The following is a 20,509-nucleotide window of genomic DNA, read 5'->3' as shown; positions in this document are numbered from 1 at the left end:
AATCCTCTAACCTAAATGCTTCAAAATCCAAATTTTTGTGTCATGTCAGCATTCAAGTAGTTTAGATTCTGGAGCATTTCAGATTTGAGGGTTGAGAATAATAATATTCAACCTATAGTATTTTCTTTGCAAATTTTTTAACTTCTCATTTCATTACAAGGAGCACTATTAGTTTTATAATCTGAACTTTTTTTACATTGATTAAAATAACAGTAATAGTATTAAGCCACTTAAGGTATAAGGATGCTGAATTCTAGTTCAAAGTGGAACCGTAAGTTCCAGGCCAGCCTATGCTACATAGTAAGAGCTTTTTACAAAGTTATAAACAAGGAAAAGTAAGCCTTTCTTTCAAAATTGTAGTTTCAACTTTCTTTAGCATTTCAAAGACATCAAAGGACATCTGTGTCATCCTAAAACAGAAAGTATTGCTCTAATACAATTTGTTTTTAGTTTGATTTGCAATAGTTGAACGCTTGGTGACATGCTGTGCCTTCTCATTTGAATTATAGGGAAGAAAAACTAAATTAAACCACCTCTATAATGAATTGCCTTTAGATCATGAAACCACAACAGATGTATTTCTTAAATAACTTCAGAACAGAATTACTGTTGTTGAGGGCCTCAGGAAGAGGAAAAGATAAGCCTTACTCAGATAATCAAGCAACTATGACTTTTTCTTCATCTAAACATCTGCACCAAAATACTACACAGGAAAATGACAATACACAGTGACATAAAGGAATACCTTTTTAATCATTTCATTAATCTTAGTATTCAAAATAATTTAATAATTTAATACTAAATTTGATTTAATATTAAAGATAGCCTTCACCTAGCTAGCTCAGTCGGAAGAGCAGGAGACTCTTAATATTAAAGATATTTGATTTTATCCATCCAGGTAAGTTATAGTTTGGCTACAGTATGCTGAACCATCTAGAAGGTATGTTAAAAGCATATAAGAATTCATGAAATTTGAATATTGGCTAGATAATTTTAAAAAAATACTTACCACTAAGTCCCAGTTATTTTGTTCAAGCAATGTAATGGCTTCATCAATGTTTTCAATGCCAGTACAAGCCTGAAAATGAAATAAATAAGCATTTAACATATTTTTAAAATTAAGTTAGACTTAAAAATGTAAATATTTGGGCCTGGGAAGGTGGCTCAGCGGTAGAGGGTTTGCCTCACATGCATGAGGCCCTGGGTTCGATTCCTCAGCAATACATAAACAGAAAAAGTCAGAAGTGGCACTGTGGCTCAAGTGGTAGAGCAATAGCCTTGAGCTGAAAGTCTCAGGGACACTACCCAGGCCTAGAGTCAAAGCCCCAAGACCAACCAAAAAGAAAAAAGTAAATATTTAACAAAGATAATATGTAATTTAAGCCCAAATTGATTTATGAAAAAAAGCTAACACTTCTGAATACTAGACAGCTAACACTCCTGAGTATCGTATATAGTTTGAAAATTGTTAAAGTATATTTAAAATACAAGTTAAAAGCAATAATAAATAGCATGTTTAAACACTACCATGTTTAGGATAATATTTAGATCTCTAATTGCCAGGAACTATTTCATTATAAACTTTTTTTGTTTTGTTTTGTTTTTGTTGGTCATGGGGCACTGTCCCTTAGCTCTTCAGTTCAAGGCGCGCACTCTACCACTTGAGCTACAGTGTCACTTCTAGTTTTCTAGGTTTATTGGAGATAAGAGTCTCATGGACTTTCCTGCCCGGGCTGGTTTAGAACTGCGATCCTCAGATCTCAGCCTCCTAAGTAGCTAGGATCACAGGTGTGAGCCAACAGCGCCCAGCTTATTGTAAACTTTTTAATGGATACTGTTAAGAAAATAAGTGAACTTCAACTCAAAACCTATATCTATACAAAAATTAAAATAGGTGATAAACCAGAAGGAAAACTGTAAAACTGCAAGGTCTGCCTCCTCTGATTTGGTAGCCATTAGACATACATAGCTAGTGAGTCTTTGAAACAGGATGACTTAAGGTGGGGAGGGAAAGTAGGAGAAAAACCGAGGAAGGTGGTAACAATGTTCCCCAAGAAATATACCCATTATCTTACATATGTAACTGTTACCCCTCTGTACATCACCTTGACAGTAAAATCTTAAAAAAAAAAAAAAAAAAAAAGGATGGCTTAATGTAGCTTAGTGGTAGAGTGCTTGCCTAGCATTCATGAAACCCTGAACCTGGGTTCAATTCCTCAGTACCACATAAACAGAACCAGCCAGAAGTGGTGCTGTGGCTCAAGTGGTAGAGTGCTAGCCTTGAGGAAAGAAGCTCAGGGACAGTGTCCAATGTTCACGCCACAGGACTGGGGGGGACGGGGGGGACCAGAGAAAAAGAAAAAAAAAGAAAAAAAGATATGCTATAAGTGTAAAATGTACATCAAGTAAGCCTTAGTATGAAAATTTAAATGTATACCATCTCATGAATAATTTTACTAATGAAAAAATGTCAAAATGGTCATTTTTGGTAGGTTAGCTTTTAACAGCATAATACTAAAATTAATCACAACCATTTATTTATGCTTTAACTTAATAGTAAAAAAAAATGCACTTAGGGGCTGGGAAGGTGGCTCAGTGGTAGAGTGCTAGCCTTGAGCTGAAGAGCTAAGGGACAGCGCCCATGCCCAGAGTTCAGGCCCCACGACTGGACCCCCCCCCCAAAAAATGCACTTAATAATAAAAAAAAAAAAACTTAATAGTATGTACTTTAAATTTCTACTGTTCTAGATAAAGAAAAAAACAAACAGGACACTTTTTTTTACCAAATTAAGCAAATATTACTTAGATATGATGGCAAAAAATCACAAACAAAACACTCACACCACAGGGCACTGGTGGCTCACACCTGTAATCTCAGCTACTCAAAAGGATGAGATCTGAGGATCACAGTTCAAAACCATCCCAGGCAGGAAAGTCAGTGAGACTCTTATCTCCAATTAACTACCAGAAAACCAGACATGGCGCAGTTGCTCAAATGGCAAAGTGCTCACCTTGAGCAGAAGAGATTAGGGACAGTGCCCAGACCCAGAGTTCAAGCCCCACAACTGACATGGAAATAAAAAAACAAAACAAGCTGTAATCTTAGCTATTCTAGTGGCTGAGATGTGGTTTAAAGCCAGCCCAAGCAAGTAAATCTGTAAGAGTCTTAGCACCAGTAGTAAGTAGTCCTAGCTACTCAGGAGGCTGATATTTGAGGATCACAGCCAGGCAGAAAAGTTCTCGTGAGACTCTTACCTCCAATAAACTACTCAAAAGAAAAAAAAAAGGGGGGGGGAGAGGGAAGAGTGATGTTGTGGCTCAATTGGTAGAGGCTCAGGGACAGCTCCCAGGCCCTGAGTTCAAGCCCAAGAGCTGACAGCAACAACAACAACAATAAAAAGCCAGAAACAGACTTGTGGCTGAAGTGCTAAACCCCTAGCCTTGAGTGGTAGACCTCTAGCTTTGAGCAAAAAACTTCAGGGACAGCACCCAGGCCCTGAGTATTCAAGCCCCAGTGGCTTACACCTATAATCATACCTACTCAAATAGCTGAGATCTGAGGGTTGTAATTTGAAGCCAGCAAGGGCAGGAGCCCATGAGACTCTTATCTCCAATTATTCACCCAAAAAAACAGAGGTGGATTTGTAGCAAAAGTGCTGTAGAGTGCCAGGCTTGAGCAAAACAGCTCAAGGGCAGTGCTTAGGCCCAGAGTTTAAGCTCCAGGACTGTGCGCATATGCACACAAAGAAAATGAAAAGGTAAATCAGTCTGAGAGAAAGCATGCCTACTAGAAGACTCAGAACCAGAAGAAAAAATTCAGAAAACTCAATTTAAATATATATATATATACATATATATATATATATATACATGTATATATATACTTTAATGGAAATAACCAAAAAGACACAGGGGATAAAAAGGCACCTGAAAAAAATGCCCAGCCTCAATAATCATTAGGGAAATACAAAACAAGGAGAGATATCACTTCCACATGTTACATACAACTGCTAAAAATCTAAAATATTACTAATATTAAACCCCATAGTATGTAGAAGAATTAGATCTCTCCTACATGCCTTTGAAGATACAAAATTACATTGTCACTTAGAAGAACTGGCAGTTTTTCAGAAAGTTATTACTCAGTAACCCTACACTAAGAGTTATCACAAAGAAATGAAAATTGAAGTTCACATGAAAACCTATACATAAGTATTTACAAAAACTCCATCCGTAGACACTGGGGAAAAAAACTAAATCTCCTTCAATTATACATCAACACAATAATAAACTACTCAGCAACAAAAATGAACAAACTAAAACATCCAAAATGTGGATAAAACTCAAATCATGCTAAGTGAAAGAAGCAAGATTCAAAAGATTACATTCAAACACCACTTATAATTAGATTCATAGGATATCCTTAAAAAAGCAAAGTTACAGTAACAAAAACTTATCAATGATTTCCACACTTGAGGAATCCTAACAATGAGAGCAAAAAGGAATTTTAAGAAGTAGTAAAACACTTTTTTGTGTATACCACTGTCAGAGCTTAATTCAGGGCCTGGGCTTTTTTTGCTCAAAGCTACTCCTCTACCACTTAAGCCACAGCTCCACTACTCTTTTGTGCTGGTTAATTTGAGGTAAAAGTTCACAGACTTTCCTGCCTGGGCTTGCTTCGAATCACACACACTTTTTTTTTTTTTTTTTTTTTTTTTGGTCAGTCGTGGGGCTTGAACTCTCGGCTTGGGCGATGTCCCTCAGCTCTTCAGCTCAAGGCCAGTGCTCTACCGCTTGAGCCACAGCGCCACTTTTCTAGTGGTTTATTGGAGATAAGTCTCACAAACTTTCCTGACCAGGCTGGCTTTGAACCGAGATCCTCAGATCTCAGCCTCTTGAGTAGCTAGGATTACAGGCGTGAGCCACTGGCATCCAGCTTCATACACACTTTCTATCCTGGATACCATATAAAAGTAACAAAGGCAAGCTGGGCACCAGTGGCTCATGCCTGTAATCCTAGCTACTCAAGAGGCTGAGATCTGAAGATTGTGTTTCAAAGCCAGCGTGGGCAGGAATGTCTGTGAGACTCCAATTAACCACCAGAAAACCAGAAATGGGGGCTGGGAAGGTGGCTCAGTGGTAGAACGCTTGCCTTGTATGCATGAAGCCCTGGGTTCGATTCCTCAGCACCACATATGCAAAAAGAAAAAAGCCAGAAGTGGCGCTCAAATGGTAGAGCCTTGAACTCAAGAGCGCAGGGACAGTGCCCAGGCCCTGAGTTCAACCTCCAGGACCAACACACACACACACACACACACACACACACACACACACACACACACACACACACACACACACACACACACACACACACACACACACACACACACACACACACACACACACACACACACACACACACACACACACACACACACACACCATTAGCTATTGGTGAAGGCATGGCTCAGATATTAAGGCCTTGAGGTCAGGTCAGGAGGGAGAGGAGGGGGTAGAATTGGTACAAAGACAAGGAGAGTATGTAGACTGTATTATATATTTCTCTACTCTTGTTCCTCATCAAAAAATCCATATGAAAATTGAACTAGACAAGATATTTATTGTACTGGGCACCTGTGGCTCATACCTCTAATCCTAAACTACTCAGTAAGGTAAGACCTGAGGATCATAGTTTGAAACCAGTCAGGGCAGGAAAATCCATGAGACTCTTATCTTCAATTAATTGCCCTCTCAAAAAAGTTGGAAATGGAATTGTGGCCCAAGTGGTAAAGCACTACCTTTGAGCAAAAGAGCTCAGAGTCAGCACCCAGCCCCTGAGTTAAAGCCCCAGAACTGGAAGAAAAAAAAAGTATTTATTGTAAGAGCTGGCATTCTCCTTCCTATCCACAAGAGGGAGCAAGCACTTAACATATCTTGGAAAATTCATTATACACATGTACACACAAAACTTTCAGAACAAAATCAGAAAATAGCAGTAACAATAAAACTATCAAGTACAAAACTTTCAGAACAAAATCAGAAAATACCAGTAACAATAAAACTATCAAATATTATCTACCATATACTAAAAGTAGTACTAAAATACATTGGGTGGAAGATGCCATATTTTGTTTTCAATAATATACTATAAATTACTATTTGCAAGTATTGTCTGACTAGATACTACAAATATGATGTAAAGACTGAGCAAATTATAAGTAATTCAAAATCTAAAGCTCTAAAAAGCAAATAACACGTACCAAGCAATTTATTACAGCTATTTTTATAACATAAAGGGAATGGATTCTAAAAAGGCATAGTGAACTTGTAGGAGACCCCATGAGAGCTCTCCCAATTATGTGTGTTTATACAGAAGCATTTCAATAAATGGATATCCTTAAAATGCATTGCTGAGTAGTAATTTCAACACCCAAAACTGTCAATCAAAGTCCATTAATGACATTTGAATACAGCTATTTTTATGACAAAAAGGGTAGATTCTCAAAAGGAATAATGAACTATTAGGGAACCTCATGAGAACACTTCCAATTCAGTATGTTTACATAGAAGCATTGGGTACAATACTATTCATGAATGTGTATTGTCCTAAGCCATAAGTTAGTTATTCTGTTGTGTAAATACTATTAGCAACAAGCCAAATCATTTATAATTCTTTGTAGGTTATAAGACATGCACACAGAGATACACAGATACACATTCACATACAGGGAAGCAGCTACTGAAAGAATTGGGGAAATAACTAGAAATTCAGCATCAGATAGTTACTGATAATTTTTTTCTTCATGTGATAGAAAAAGAAATTCTGTATTCAGTTGGCAATAAATCAGCAAGTTACAAAAAGAGTAAACTTCTCTTAGTTACCTTAATTACCTTAGTTACTACCTTGTAGTTACCTTAGTAAATCACCCCATCACCAAAAATGTTCTGTAAAAAAACGAATTTGAGAAAAGATGAGAGGAGATTTTAGACCTGTAACTTTATAACCCAAGATTTTCATAGTTTTATCAGCCATTTGACAGTTAATCACATTCTGTCTTTTGGTATCTCCAATATTATTGTCTAAAAGTTATATATGAGTGCATACTTAATAAGCCAAGCTTTAGTAGCTCATGCCTAGAATCTTAGCTACTCAAGAGGCTGAGATCTGAGTATCACAACTCAAAGCCAGAGCAAGCACACAAAAATTCTTCTTTCCAGTTAACCAGCAAGAAGGAAAGAACTGGAGGTGTGGTTCAAGTTGCAGAATGCCAGCCATAAGTAACAAAAATGAGTGAGAACACAAAGCTGAGAGTTCAAGGCCCAATCAATTAAATTAAAATCAATTAAAACAAAAGTTGTATGAGGGGTAGGTATTTTAATCATCAGAACTAAATCCTTTTTTTTTCTTTTTTTTCTTTTTGTCAGTCATGGGGCTTGAACTCTGGGCCTGGGCGCTGTCCCTCAGCTCTTCAGCTGAAGGCGAGGGCTCTACTACTTGAGCCACAGCAACATTTCTAGTTTTTCAGTGTTTAACTGGAAAAAAGAGTCTCATGGGCTTTCCTGCCCAGGCTGGCTTTGAACTATAATCTTCAGATTTCAGCCTCCTGAGTAGCTAGGATTACAGGCATGAGCCACCGGCACCCAGCATCAGAACAAAATTCTATATTCCTTTATTGTACTCTATACTATAATTACTTACAATGAAGATTATTAAAATCTTGAACTAATTTTTTTTTATTTTTCACCAGCTACCCCATTTTTATGGCACCAAGGTTTGAACTCTGGGCCTTTTACTCACAAGATAAGCCCTTTACCACTTGAGCTATATTGTTTTTTGCAAATCAAGTCATGCTTTTTGCACAGACCAGCCTCAGACCATGATCCTACTAATAATTCATTCCAACTAGCTGAGTTTATAGGTTTAAACCCCCACACCTAGCTACTTCATTAAGATAGATTCTTGCTCTTATTTTTCCTAGGCTGGTCTTGAACCACAATCCTGCTCATCTCATCTCTTGAGTAGGTAAGATTACAAGCATGAGCCATTTCTCCTTCTTCCTCTCCTTTCATATCTATCTACCTGTTATTAGTGCTTAAGGCCTTCCATATCCATGAGTTTTGCATCCACAGATTCAAATAACCACGAATTAAAATATTCTTTAAAATCAGGAAACTCCTTGAATGTTTCCTGAAACTCAATAGGAATGTATAGAACTGGGTACTAGAGCTAGTAATGAATGTCAGTAATGACCTTTCATCAAAAGATGATTCTACATAAATATTAATTCAGAATACCTCAGGATTCAGTCTCTGGAAATGTCAAAGTTCTGCCATAAACACACACACAATCCATGCAATTTAGGAAAGAAAAAGAATTATTCTTGAATGATGGTAGGATTTACAATCTAACAAAATCTGTAACCTAAGTAAAAAATGTACTTGATTTTTACATAATTCACATTTTTAACTTTATATACTTTCCAGAAATCTGCATCGACCAATAATATATGCATTATTTCCATTCTTAAAATAAGTTGTGTTTGAACATTATTATAGCATGCTGTTCTATTTGGACAAGAAAAACTAAAATGTCATTTCAAGAACAGACAATTACAAATGAGAAAATGAGAAAATGAGAAATCATCTAACTAACATTTTTGTCTGCCTAAAATATCTTTTTGAAAGTGAAGGTGTGGTTCAAGTGATAGAATAGCAGTGTTGAGATGAAAAGCTAAGTAAGAGTTCAAAGCCTAATTCAGTTCACATCCCAATACTGGAACAAATGAATGAAAGAGAGAGGGAAAAAGAGAAAGAAAATTTCTGCTGTACATTTTCAGATTGATTTTTTTTAATGCTATAAACACTCCTTCGCCAAAATAACACATCTCAAGATTATTCATATATGTTCAAACTTGACAAGCACAATCACTTAATATCAATTATAAGTTAACGTTAACAGAATATTTCTTACATTATTCCAAAGTAATCAGGAAGCACTGTTTCTTCTAAAACATGGTATGATTTTTGCTTTTGTTTTGGGGTTTTTGGAAGAAGGTTGTTTTGTTCTCTCACTATGTAGTCCAAGCTAGCTTCGAACTCACTATGTAGTTCAAGCTGACCTCAAATTCTATATTCTCATACAGGCATGACCCCATTTTACAACATAGTTTAAGAAAAAGTTAGTATTAAAATTAATTGGAATTAGTTCTATTATTTTCACTAGTTTGTTATAATGACATTACTTTTGGCTCAAGCTTCAATGTTATATCACTGGGAATATACCTAAAACTAACACTATGCTCAGAAAAATAAGGCCAAAGAACTTCGACTTAATATAAACTTTCTATTACAAAAATTTACAAACCATTGGTAAGTGTAAAAATGAGGTTAAGCCGGGCGCTGGTGGCTCATGCCTGTAATCCTAGCTACTCAGGAGGCTAAGATCTGAGGATCACGGTTCAAAGCCAGCCGGGGCAGCAAAGTCCAGTGAGACTCTTATCTCCAATAAACCACTACAAAACTGGAAGTTGGCACTGTGGCTCAAGTGGTAGAGCGCTCGCCTTAAGCTGAAGAGCTGAGGGATAGCACCCAAGCCCAGAGTTCAAGCCCCACAACCGACAAAAAAAAAAAAGAGGTTAAAAACCACTAACAGTCATTGCAGCATACTGTAGCACATGTCTGTAATTTCAACAACTCAAGAGGCTGAGGCAGAATAATTATGAGTTTTAGGCCAACCTAATCTATAGAGTAAGTTTGAGGCCAGCATAAACTGACTGCCTCAAAAAAAGACAAGGGAAATAAAAAGACCACTAACAATATAATCTCTTGATGATGTAATCCCAATAGCCACACAGTCACACACTGATGAAGTAATCTAATAGCCACCACTGCCACTCACAGCTTCAAAATAGACAACTAATCCCAAAATTTTTCTTCTTTTGTTTTCCTGTTTAACCTCAGACAACTCTAGAAAATCAGAAAAGGCTTTACCAACTTTTTTGTGCTCCAAATAGCTACAACAGGAGGAAAATTCCAAAAAAAAAAAAAAAAAGAAAGAAAGAAAGAAAGAAAGAAAAAGAAAAAAGAAAAATTACCTGGATGAAGTTTAAATTGGTTTTTTCCAAAGGCAACATGGTAAACTCCATTGCTAAGTTTAACTTTTTCCATTACAATAAATATAACAATAGAAGGGAAATGGTGAGTACAGCATAACATATCCTTTTGAGAAATAAGGATATTTAAATTCTTACCAGGTATTCTCATGAGAGTAACACCATTTTGGGGGGAAGAGGGAAAAGGGGGGGGGGTCAGTCATGGGGCTTGAACTCTGGGCCTGGGCACTGTCCCTCAGCTCTTCAGCTCAAGGTGAGCACTCTAACACTTGAGCCACAGCACTACTTCTGGTTTTGTGGTGGTTTATTAGAGATAAGAGTCTCATGGAGGGCTGGGAAGGTGGCTCAGTGGTAGAGTGCTTGCCTTGCAAGCCTGAGGCCCTGGGTTCGATTCCTCAGCACCATATAAGCAAAAAGAAAAAAGCCGGAAGTGGTGCTGTGGCTCAAGTGGTAGAGCACTAGCCTTGAGCTGAAGAGCTGAGGGACAGCGCCCAGACCCAGAGTTCAGGCCCCACGACCGGACCAAAAAAAAAAAAGTCTCATGGACTTTCCTGCCCAGTCTGGCTCTGAACCGTGATCCTCCAATCTCAGCCTCCTGAGTAGCTAGTATTACAAGTGTGAGCCACCGGCGCCTGGCTAGTAGTACCATTTTTAAACTCTTCATAGCAATCCCTGACATACTACTATGATGCCTAAAAAACAGAAGGAGATCTAAAAGTCTAAGATCTAATTTTTTGATGATTCTCCAAAATGCTTCCTCGTGAGAGTAGACAATGTGTGCTCCAAACAGATACAGATACATACAGCAAATCCTCATGTTCCTTCAAGGAAGGTATGATGCTTTGATGGCAAAAGCACTATGATGAACAAGATCATCTAAGAACATCTGGAAAACAACCCAGCTCTGGATAAACTTTTGCCTCATATCCAGGAAAATATGGGCTTTCTGTTCACCAAGGATGACCTCACTACTCTAAGGTGGCAGCTACTAAGTCCATTCACTGACACAGGTGAAGTCACTATGCCAGCCTAGAACATTGGTGTGGGGCCAAGAAGACCACTTTCTTTAAGGCTCTAGGCACCACCACTAATATCTCTAATTAAACCATTGAAATCCTCAATAATGTACAGCTGATAAAAACTGGAGACAAAATGGGAGTCAACAATGCCACACAGCTAAATAGGATAAGCATCATCTCTCTCCTCTGGGCTGATCATCCAGCAGGTTTTTGACAAAAGTAGTATCTACAACCTCCAAAGTGCTTTATGTCACAGCATCACAGAGAAAACTGTATTCTTGTTTCCTGGGGAGTATCTACATTTCCAGTGTTTGTCTGCAGACTGACTATTGCCTCAGTGCCTCGTCCCACCATTAATGGGAACAAAATGGGTTCTGCCTCAGTGCCTCGTCCCACCATTAATGGGAACAAAATGGGTTCTGGCTTTCTCTGTGGAGACTGAGTATACTTTCTTCCTGGCTCAAAAGGTCAATGCCTTCTTGGTAATCCATCTGCATTTGTGGCTGCTACACTCCTGGCTGCTACCACTACTATTTCTGCTGCTACTGCAGCCCCAGCCTAGATGAAAGACAAGGAAGAGCTAGAGTCCTTGATTAGGATGAGAATTGCTCTTTCTAATCAATAAGCAACCAACTCACCTTTATTTGTCAAACTAGGAAATCAAAACTGACTTCTCAAAATTCTTTTTCTTAAAATCAGACTTTACTTTTATACTTGTCATTAATATCCTTACTCTTCATTTTCTCATCTTTAACAAAAATAGTAACAATACAACAAGCTAGATGAGATATATCAATTATATGGAATAATATTCATAAAACACATCACAGAGCTCAACAAAAAGAACTGTTCAATAAATGTTTGTAGTCATTTTTACAATTACCATCTCAGAAATAAATCTGTAAAATCTATCTACCTCAAAGGATGCTAACAACACCTGAAAGAGCTAAGATCCTACTTATTTACAAGATAATAATTTAGACTGTTACAACTTCATGGATACTGGAAGACAAGAGATTCCTGGGGCAAGGTCAAAATATGTTATTACAGAAATAATAGCTATACTATCAACATTTTTATAAAACTTTCTGAGTTCTATTTTCCATAGTAACGGACTGGTAACAAACTAGGTGACATCTGCCCATTAAGTAGACTGTGCTACATGAGAGGAACCCTGAGCTTGAGCTTATTACAAAATGTGAATTTTTATAGTGGACAGTAAGCATGTTCTTTGCTTTGGGGAGAGATAGCATTTTTATATCTTCCGGGCAGTAAGAAATCTATCTTTTAGTGTGGAAAATATGCTATTAAAGCAGATTGAAAGACTCCTAAAAAGGAGTCTGGACTAACCAGTGCCTCAAATCATAAAATGTTCAGAAATGTAAAAAGCACAAAGAATTATATAAGACAATATTCACTCCTCAGGCCTGTAGAGATGAAGAACACCTGTAAACCCCAGCATTTGGGAGGCTGAGCGAGGAGGAGAAGTCAAGAATTCAAGGCTAGCCGGGAGTCAGTGGGTCACGCTTACAATCCTAGCTACTCAGGAGGCTGAGATCTGAGGATCTCGGTTCAAAGCCAGTCCTGGCTGGAAAGTCCGCCAGACTCTTATCTCCAATAAACCACTAGAAAAGCGGAAGTGGTGCTGTGGCTCAAGTGATAGAGCACTCGCCTTGAGCTGAAGAGCTCAGGAACAGTGCCCAAGCCCAGAGTTCAAGCCCCACAACCGAAAAAGAATTAAATGCTACCCTGAGTTACATAGGAAGACCATGTCTGTGGGGAAAAAAAATACCCACTCCTTATTTCTAACCTTCTTGGTTGCTGGTCATGAGTATGTCACTCCATTAACCACTCTCATGAATTTACTTGACATGGGTTTGGATTTAAAATCCATTCAAATTGGTTCATATGTCATTTAATTAAGGCTACTATCAACAAGACTACAAGCAGCAAATTAAATCAATCTTCAGAATTGATTTTAATCATGTTCCTCAGAGTCCCATATGCAAATAACATAAAGAAATGTCATAAGCCATCAGGTCTACCTCAGAAAACCAGTTAGCTTTCTCCTTAAATGACTATACTGACCTTTACTCTTGGTCTAAAGCCTTAATCCAGGAACAATAAAATGGACTAGAAATTGTACAGACTCAACCTGGCCAACCAGAAAAAAAAAAATATCACTCAAAACTTTGGAACTGGGAATGGTGGCATAATCCTATAATCTCAGCACTCAGAAGGCAGAAGCAGAATTATAAGTACAAGGCCAGCCTGGATTACATAGAAACACTTAGACTGCTGGAGTTGGAAGGGAAAAAGGAGTGGAGGGGAAAAGGAAAGGGAAAGGGAGGAGGGGGAGAGCTTTCTGAATTGGATTTACTTTAATGCTTTCCAGGACCAAAGTGCCACTGGTTTTCAGCTAAAAAAACAGAAACAGCTGGAGGTCAGTAGCTTTCGCCTGTAATCCTAGCTACTCTGGAGGAGCAAGTTCATGGTTCAAAGCCAGCACAGACAGAAAAGTCCCCATGAGACTCTTATCTCCAATTAACCACTCAAAAACCAGAAGTAGTACTGTGGCTCAAAGTGGTAGAGCACTAGCCTTGAGTAAAAAAGCTCAGGAACAGTGGCCAGGCCCTGAGTTCAAACCCCGCAACCACCACCACCAACAACAAAAAGATCAGAAACAAATTTTGAACCAGCCTAAATCAATGACTCCCTCATAAAGACCGATAATTATCAGAAGACATGCATAAATAACCAATCAGTTACTACTCCAAGAAGCTTCCCCCAAGAAACCAAAATAACTTCATTTTTGGAGAACTCTCAATATTCATCTAAATGCTACAAGATCTACTTATGTTTCCTTATATATGTGAAGATATAATGGCCCATGTTTTGGAAGAAAGCAAGTCAACAACTGGCTTACACTAAAGAAGTAAAGTATCCCAAGGACCATACAGTGCAGATGGAAAGAAAGTATTGTTTATAATTATTGTGTCTTTCCAAGTAAGGACCTACCATCAATCTAGGAGGCACTGTCAACCTGTGTCAACATAAGGTTCCAAATTCAATTCAAATGACTGAAACTAATACTGTTTTTGAAAGTACTGTATGAGAGCAGTCCACACAGCATCATTTGGCCAAACCAAAAACCAGGTAGGTGGCCATGATCTGCTCCCACAAATTTTCTGAGTGACGGCTAAGGGATGAGAGCAAGAAAGACATGAAAATATGCTAACAGGTTTTGTGCACAGAAGGTACAGGATCTGAGCCAACTCCTGTTTCCAACTCAGTAGTCAGTTACATTTAATGCATTTGCAGAAGTGCTACACGAGAGTATTTTCCCTTTTTTATTTCTTTTTGTGCTGGTCCTGGGGATTGAACTCAGGGCCTGGGTGCTGTCCTTGAGCTTTTCTGCTCAAGGCTAGCACTCTACCACTTTGAGCTGCAGCTCCATTTCCAGTTTTGGGGTAGTTAACTAAATAGTCTCACAGGCTTTCCAGCCTGCCCAAGCTGGCTTTGAACTGAAATCCTCAGATCTCAGCCTCCTAAGTAACTAGGATTACAGGCCTGAGCCACCAGTGCCCAGCTTATCCCTGGGCTTTTGTACTCAAGACTAATGCTCTACCACTTGAGGCATAGCTCTACTTCTAGTTTTGTTTTTTTTTTTTTTTTTGGGGGGGGGGGGAGTAGTTAATTGGAAATTAGAGTCTCATGGGCTTCCTTGCCCAGTCTGGCTTCAAACTGTATTCCTTAGATCTCAACCTCCTGAGTAGCTAGAATTACAGACATGAACCATCATCTACAGTTTATTTTTCCTTTTTAAGGAATGTTTCTTGTTCTGAAGTGAACAGGAATATTAATGTCTTTCCTTCCCCAAAATCCAGGAGTCTACATAATTCCCTACCCAGATGTCAAGATTGTTGTTCTCTACTCACTGTCACAAAATCAAACTATATATCCCATTCTCGTAGATATAACTTTTATCACATGATAAATGGGTAAACTCTGGGCAGGAATCAATTGTCTGGCATGTAATGGTACCCTCTGTATTAGAAATAGAGTCCTTTACATTCTTCCAAGTTTATGATGACTTAAATGTTGTCACATTTGATATAATGATAAAAGAAACTATGATGACTCTGGGCAATGTAGGTTCAATCAGAAGCTTGATTCCAGTGGGCTTCAACAAAAAACAGGCCATTACTGTGAACTCGTATATGAGAGATCCAGATGATTTGATTAGCAGCTATAATTTGTTTCTACAATGCACAGGTTTAAAGAGAGGTTCTGTATCTTTAATCTAAAAGGCTACAATTTTCCAAGTAGCAGAGCAAACAGCTAGACCATTGACAACAGGCAAGGGTTAGGAGAAATTTAACATGTTTGTCAAGGAGAGTAATGACCAAACTTTTGAGTTTTACCCAACTTCGGACCACGCATATCCATTATCGGTCTGCACAGTAGGTGCCAAATCTAAACATACCCAGATTAACAGACACAATCAGCTTTTAGTTTAACTTTACCATCAGTGAACTAGATCCAGATTTAGGGTAAGACCTCTACATTAAAGATGCACTGAGCCAGTGGCTTTGTTTCAAGTGAAGCAGTGGATAAAGTTTCTTCTAAAGAAGGGGGTAAATCATAAAAATTAAGCACCCTATCTCTGAAATCAAATCAAAGCTCCAACAAATTTTCTTTTACTCAAAGAAGTTAAGTTTTTGCCTCCTTTCACACTTAAATGGAAACATACACACAGCTATAACTCTTGTCTGTGAAAGGAAGAACATTTTTCCTAGGCAGGACACATCTAGTACTAGCTGTTAACACTAGGGAGAATATGAGAGGTTGATTTTCAGATTGGGGGAGGGAAGAGGTGGATATCCATCCATCCGAAAGAGTCGGCCAGAACCAGAGAAACAATCAAGCAGCTTGCTGTCTTGATTCTACTTCTTGGAATTTTATCTGCAACCAATTTCTCCTTATTAATAGGCAATAGAAAAACCATTTAATAATTTGGTCAATTGGGCTCATTCCTGTAATCCTAGCTACTCAGGAGTCTGAGATCTAAGGATCATGGTCCAAAGCCAGCCGGGGCAGTAAAGTCTGTGAGACTCTTTATCTCCAATAAACCACCAGAAATTCAGAAATGGCTCTGAGGCTCAAGTGGTGGTAGAGCGTTCGCCTTGAGCTGAAGAGCTCAGGGGCAGCGCCCAGGCCCAGAGTTCAAACCCCATGACCACCAACAATAAAAATAATAATAATAATTTGGTCAGAATGCTTCTACTAATTCCCATGGACTTCCTCAAATTCTGATAACCAGTCCATAAGGCTTTCATCTTTGTTGCCAAAACTTTTTTTTTTTTTTTGAGTCCAGTCGTGGGGCCTGAACTCTGGGCCTGGGCGCTGTCCCTCAGCTCTTCAGCTCAAGGCTAGCGCTCTACCACTTGAGCCACAGCGCCACTTCCAGCTTTTTTCTTTTTGCTTATATGGTGCTGAGGAATCGAACCCAGGGCCTCATGCATTGCAAGGCAAGTGCTCTACCACTATGCCACCTTCCCAGCCCATGTTGCCAAAACTATTTAAAAACAAAACTTTAAAGGAGTTAAGAGCTATCCTACTTGCAAGATAACCAAACTTAGAATGCCAGTATCATAGATGCTAGCAGAAGACACTAACTTTTAGGTCAGGAACAATGGACTTTACGACTTTTCTTATGTTAATTTCCCATTACCCACAGGATAACACAAAGTAAGCCAGTATAGTGGACTGCATTATAGTAAAGGATTCAAGGGGCTATAAAAACCAGTCTTATAGTATAAAGAATACATCTTTGTTCTTGGCTCCAGAGACAGATATGTCTGCATGTTTTTCAGTACGCAAATATCCTTAAAAAGACGACTAAATGTCTCTGTTCATCTAATGTACAAAAACTGTAGAGAACTATAATCCAATGAAAAGGTGCTGTAAAGATTAGATATTAAGACTCTGGCAGAGTATATGGCACATACAAATAAATTTAAAGCTGAAAGTTAATGTTAGCATTCAGCATCTATTAAATTTCAACTCCTAATGTGTCACTTTCTAACATTAACTAAATGCCAAAGGACATACCTAAAATTGACTTTAAAAAACAAGTTCAAGCCTGGGAATGTGGCTTAGTGGCAGAGTGCTTGCCTAGCATGCATGAAGCCCTGGGTTCAATTCCTTAGTATCACATACACAGAAAAAGCCAGAAGTGGTGCTGTGTGGCTCAAGTGATATTATGATGGTTGAACAGTAATATGAATGTTTTAATGGCACTGAACTACGTACTTAAAATGGTTAATATGGCAAATTTTAGTTCATATGTTTTATGAGTGACTTTTGTTTTTTATTTAAATTTAGCAATTTAAAAAATTGAGATGATGGGATTATTTTCTTACAGGAAAATTTGGAACCTATTTGCCTTAAGTCCACCCACCTACAATGTCCCAAATCTATTATCAGCTATAATAATCTATTCACAACTTACCATTTTTCCTCCACTAATTTCATCAGAAGTCTTTATTGAGATAAAAATAACAAAACTCCTCCTCAAAAGCATTTTCATATTTAGATTTTATATTTATTAGAACCTATTTATTATCCAGTAATGATCATAGTCTATCACTTAGTTATTCCCACAGTCAAATGTTTAAAATGTCTTTTCTACAAAAATAGACTGAGCTCTTATATTATTCTCACGACCTTTTAAGATAAATAAAATATAACTATACTATATTCACTTTTATGTGAAAAAAACTCTTCAGTTACAGAATATGCCAGTGTCATCTAACAATCTACATGCCAACTCTTTTATTTATATTTATCTTTTAGTAGTGCTAGAGATCAAATCCAGGTCTTTATATGCTAAGAAAGTTCTCTACCACTGAGCAATATTTCCTTCTGCTACATAACGTGTTGTGTACAATCTTTAAAATAATTACTTGATTTTTTTGGTCGGTCATAGGGCTTGAACTCTGGGCCTGGGAACTGTCCCTCAGCTCTTCAGGTCAATTATAGCACTCTACCACTTGAGCCACAGTGCCACTTCCGGCTTTTTTCTGTGTATATGGTACTGAGGAATCGAACCCAGGGCCTCATGCATGCAAGGCAAGTACTCTACCACTGAGCCACCTGGCCCCTTGATTTTCTTATAACTACATAAATGCCTATTTTCAAAAGTTAATCATGGGCTGGGAAGGTGGCTCAGTGGTAGCGTGTTTGCCTAGCATGCATGAAACCCTGGGTTCAATTCCTCAGTACCACATACACAGAAAAAGCCGGAAGTGGCACTGTGGCTCAAGTGGTAGAGTGTTAGCCTTGAGCAAAAGAAGTTCCAGGTCAGTGGCCAGGCCCTGAATTCAAGCCCCAGGACTGGCAAAAAAAAAAGTCTCAGACTTTCCTGCCCAAACTAGCTTTGAACTGTGATCCTCAGATCTCAGTCTCCTGAGTAGCTAGGATTACAGGCATGATCCACCAACACCTGGCTAAGCATATAATTTTTAAATAGTTTTTTATTCTATCAGTAATAAAACTATTACCATTTGGTACATAATTGTTTACATCAGGGCTGGGAAGGTGGCTCAGTGGTAGAGCACTTGCCTTGCATGCCTGAGGCCCTGGGTTCAATTCCTCTGGACCACATAAGCAAAAATAAAAGAAGCCGGAAGTGGCGCTGTGGCTCAAGTGGTAGAGCTCTAGCCTTGAGCTGAAGAGCTGAGGGACAGCGCCCAGGCCCAGAGTTCAGGCCCCACAACCGGACCTAAAAAAAAAAAAATTGTTTACATCAAATGTCATCAGTTTCAGCCAGGCGCTGGTGGCTCACGCCTGTAATCCTAGCTACTCAGGAGGCTGAGATCACGGTTCAAAGCCAGCCCAGGCAGGAAAGACGGTGAGACTCCTATCTCCAATAAACCACCAGAAAACCAGAAGTGGCGCTGTAGCTCAAGTGGTAGAGCGCTCGCCTTGAACTGAAGAGCTGAGGGACAGCGCCCAGGCCCAGAGTTCAAGCCCCACGGCCGACCAAAAAAAAAAAAAATGTCATCAGTTTCTATTCCTTTACAAGCAATTGAGGAAGCATGTCATTAGCCTAGAAGGTTATTCCAATAGGATTCTTTTTATTTTTCCAAGCTCCAGTCCCAGAGCTTGAATTCAGGGCCTGAGTGCTATGTGTGAGCTTTTGTGCTTAAGGCCAACTCTACCACTTGAACCAAAACTCCACTTGCAGCCTTCTGTGGTTAATTGGAGATAAGAGTCTCACTGGGGCTGGGAAGGTGGCTCAGAGGTAGAACGCTTGCCTTGCATGCATGAGCCCCTGGGTTCCATTCCTCAGCACCACATAAGCAAAAAGAAAAAAGCTGGAAGTGGCACTGGAGCTCTAGCCTTGAGCTAAAGAGCTGAGAGACAGCGCCCAGGCCCAGAGTTCAGGCCCCACAACCAGACCCAAAAAAAAAAAAAAAGAAAGAAAGAAGAATCTCACTGGCTTTTCTACCTAGCTGGCTTCAAACCATGATCCTCAGATCTCAGCCTCCTGAGTAGCTAGAATTACAGCTGTGAGCCACTAGGGCCCAGCTCCAATGCTATTTTAGTAAGAAAAATTTTTGTAGCATAGTGGCAACATGCTTGCCTAAAGGACCTCTGTTCAATACTCAGCACCATAAAAAAAAAAAAGAGAGAAAAAGGAAAGGAAAGAGAGAAAAGGAAGAGAGAAAGAATGATAATCTTATTATGATTTGTTAATGTGATCCAAGTAATAATTTGACCTCCAAACCAAAAGCCTAGATGCTTCTCAGAAAATACTGATTTGGGGCTGGTAATGTGGCTTAAGAGGAGAATGCTTGCCTAGCATGCATGAAGCCCTGGGTTCAATTCCTCACAACCACATAAACAGGAAAAGCCAGAAGTGGCACTGTGACTCAAGAAGCAGAGTGCTAGCCTCGATCAAAAGAAGCTCAGGGACAGTGCCCAGGCCCTGGGTTCAAGCTCCAGGACTGCCAGAAAAAAGAAAAGAAAGAAAATACTAACTTTGCTTAAGAAAACAAGAATCCTAAATTCTAGTCCTTCAACCAATATAAGATTAACCATGAACTAGGTGTGCTGATAATCCCAGGACTCAAAAGGTTGAGGCAAAGCCGAGCGCTGGTAGCTCACACCTGTAATCCCAGCTAATCAGGAGACTGAGATCTGAGGATTGCGGTTTTAAAGCCAGCCCAGGCAGGAAAGTCTGCAAGACTCTTATCTCCAATAAACCACCAGAAAACTGGGAGTGGCACAGTGGTTCAAGTGACAGAGGCGCTAGCCTTGAGCTGAAGAGCTGAGGGACAACGTTCAGGCCCAGAGTTCAAGCTCTATGAC

The 20,509-nt window shown here is 39.0% G+C and overlaps 1 protein-coding gene and 1 pseudogene across 1 annotated transcript in view; one reads left to right on the top strand and one right to left on the bottom strand.

The window, feature by feature from the left end:
• The window catches only part of Faf1 (Fas associated factor 1), a 299,200-nt gene that overhangs the window by 275,449 nt on the left and 3,242 nt on the right, over positions 1 to 20,509 (bottom strand). Inside the window, exon 2 of the mRNA XM_069987264.1 lies at positions 1,010 to 1,078. Coding sequence (XP_069843365.1) covers positions 1,010 to 1,078 — 69 coding nt within the window. The remainder of the gene's footprint in view (positions 1 to 1,009; positions 1,079 to 20,509) is intronic.
• Positions 10,846 to 11,693, top strand: LOC138803494 (large ribosomal subunit protein uL10 pseudogene; annotated as a pseudogene).

The sequence above is a fragment of the Dipodomys merriami genome, unplaced genomic scaffold (assembly GCF_024711535.1).
Source record: "Dipodomys merriami isolate MVZ:Mamm:240054 unplaced genomic scaffold, mDipMer1.0.p SCAF_34, whole genome shotgun sequence".
NCBI classification, from domain to species: Eukaryota; Metazoa; Chordata; class Mammalia; order Rodentia; family Heteromyidae; genus Dipodomys; species Dipodomys merriami.
This window is presented reverse-complemented; position numbering and strand designations above follow the sequence as displayed.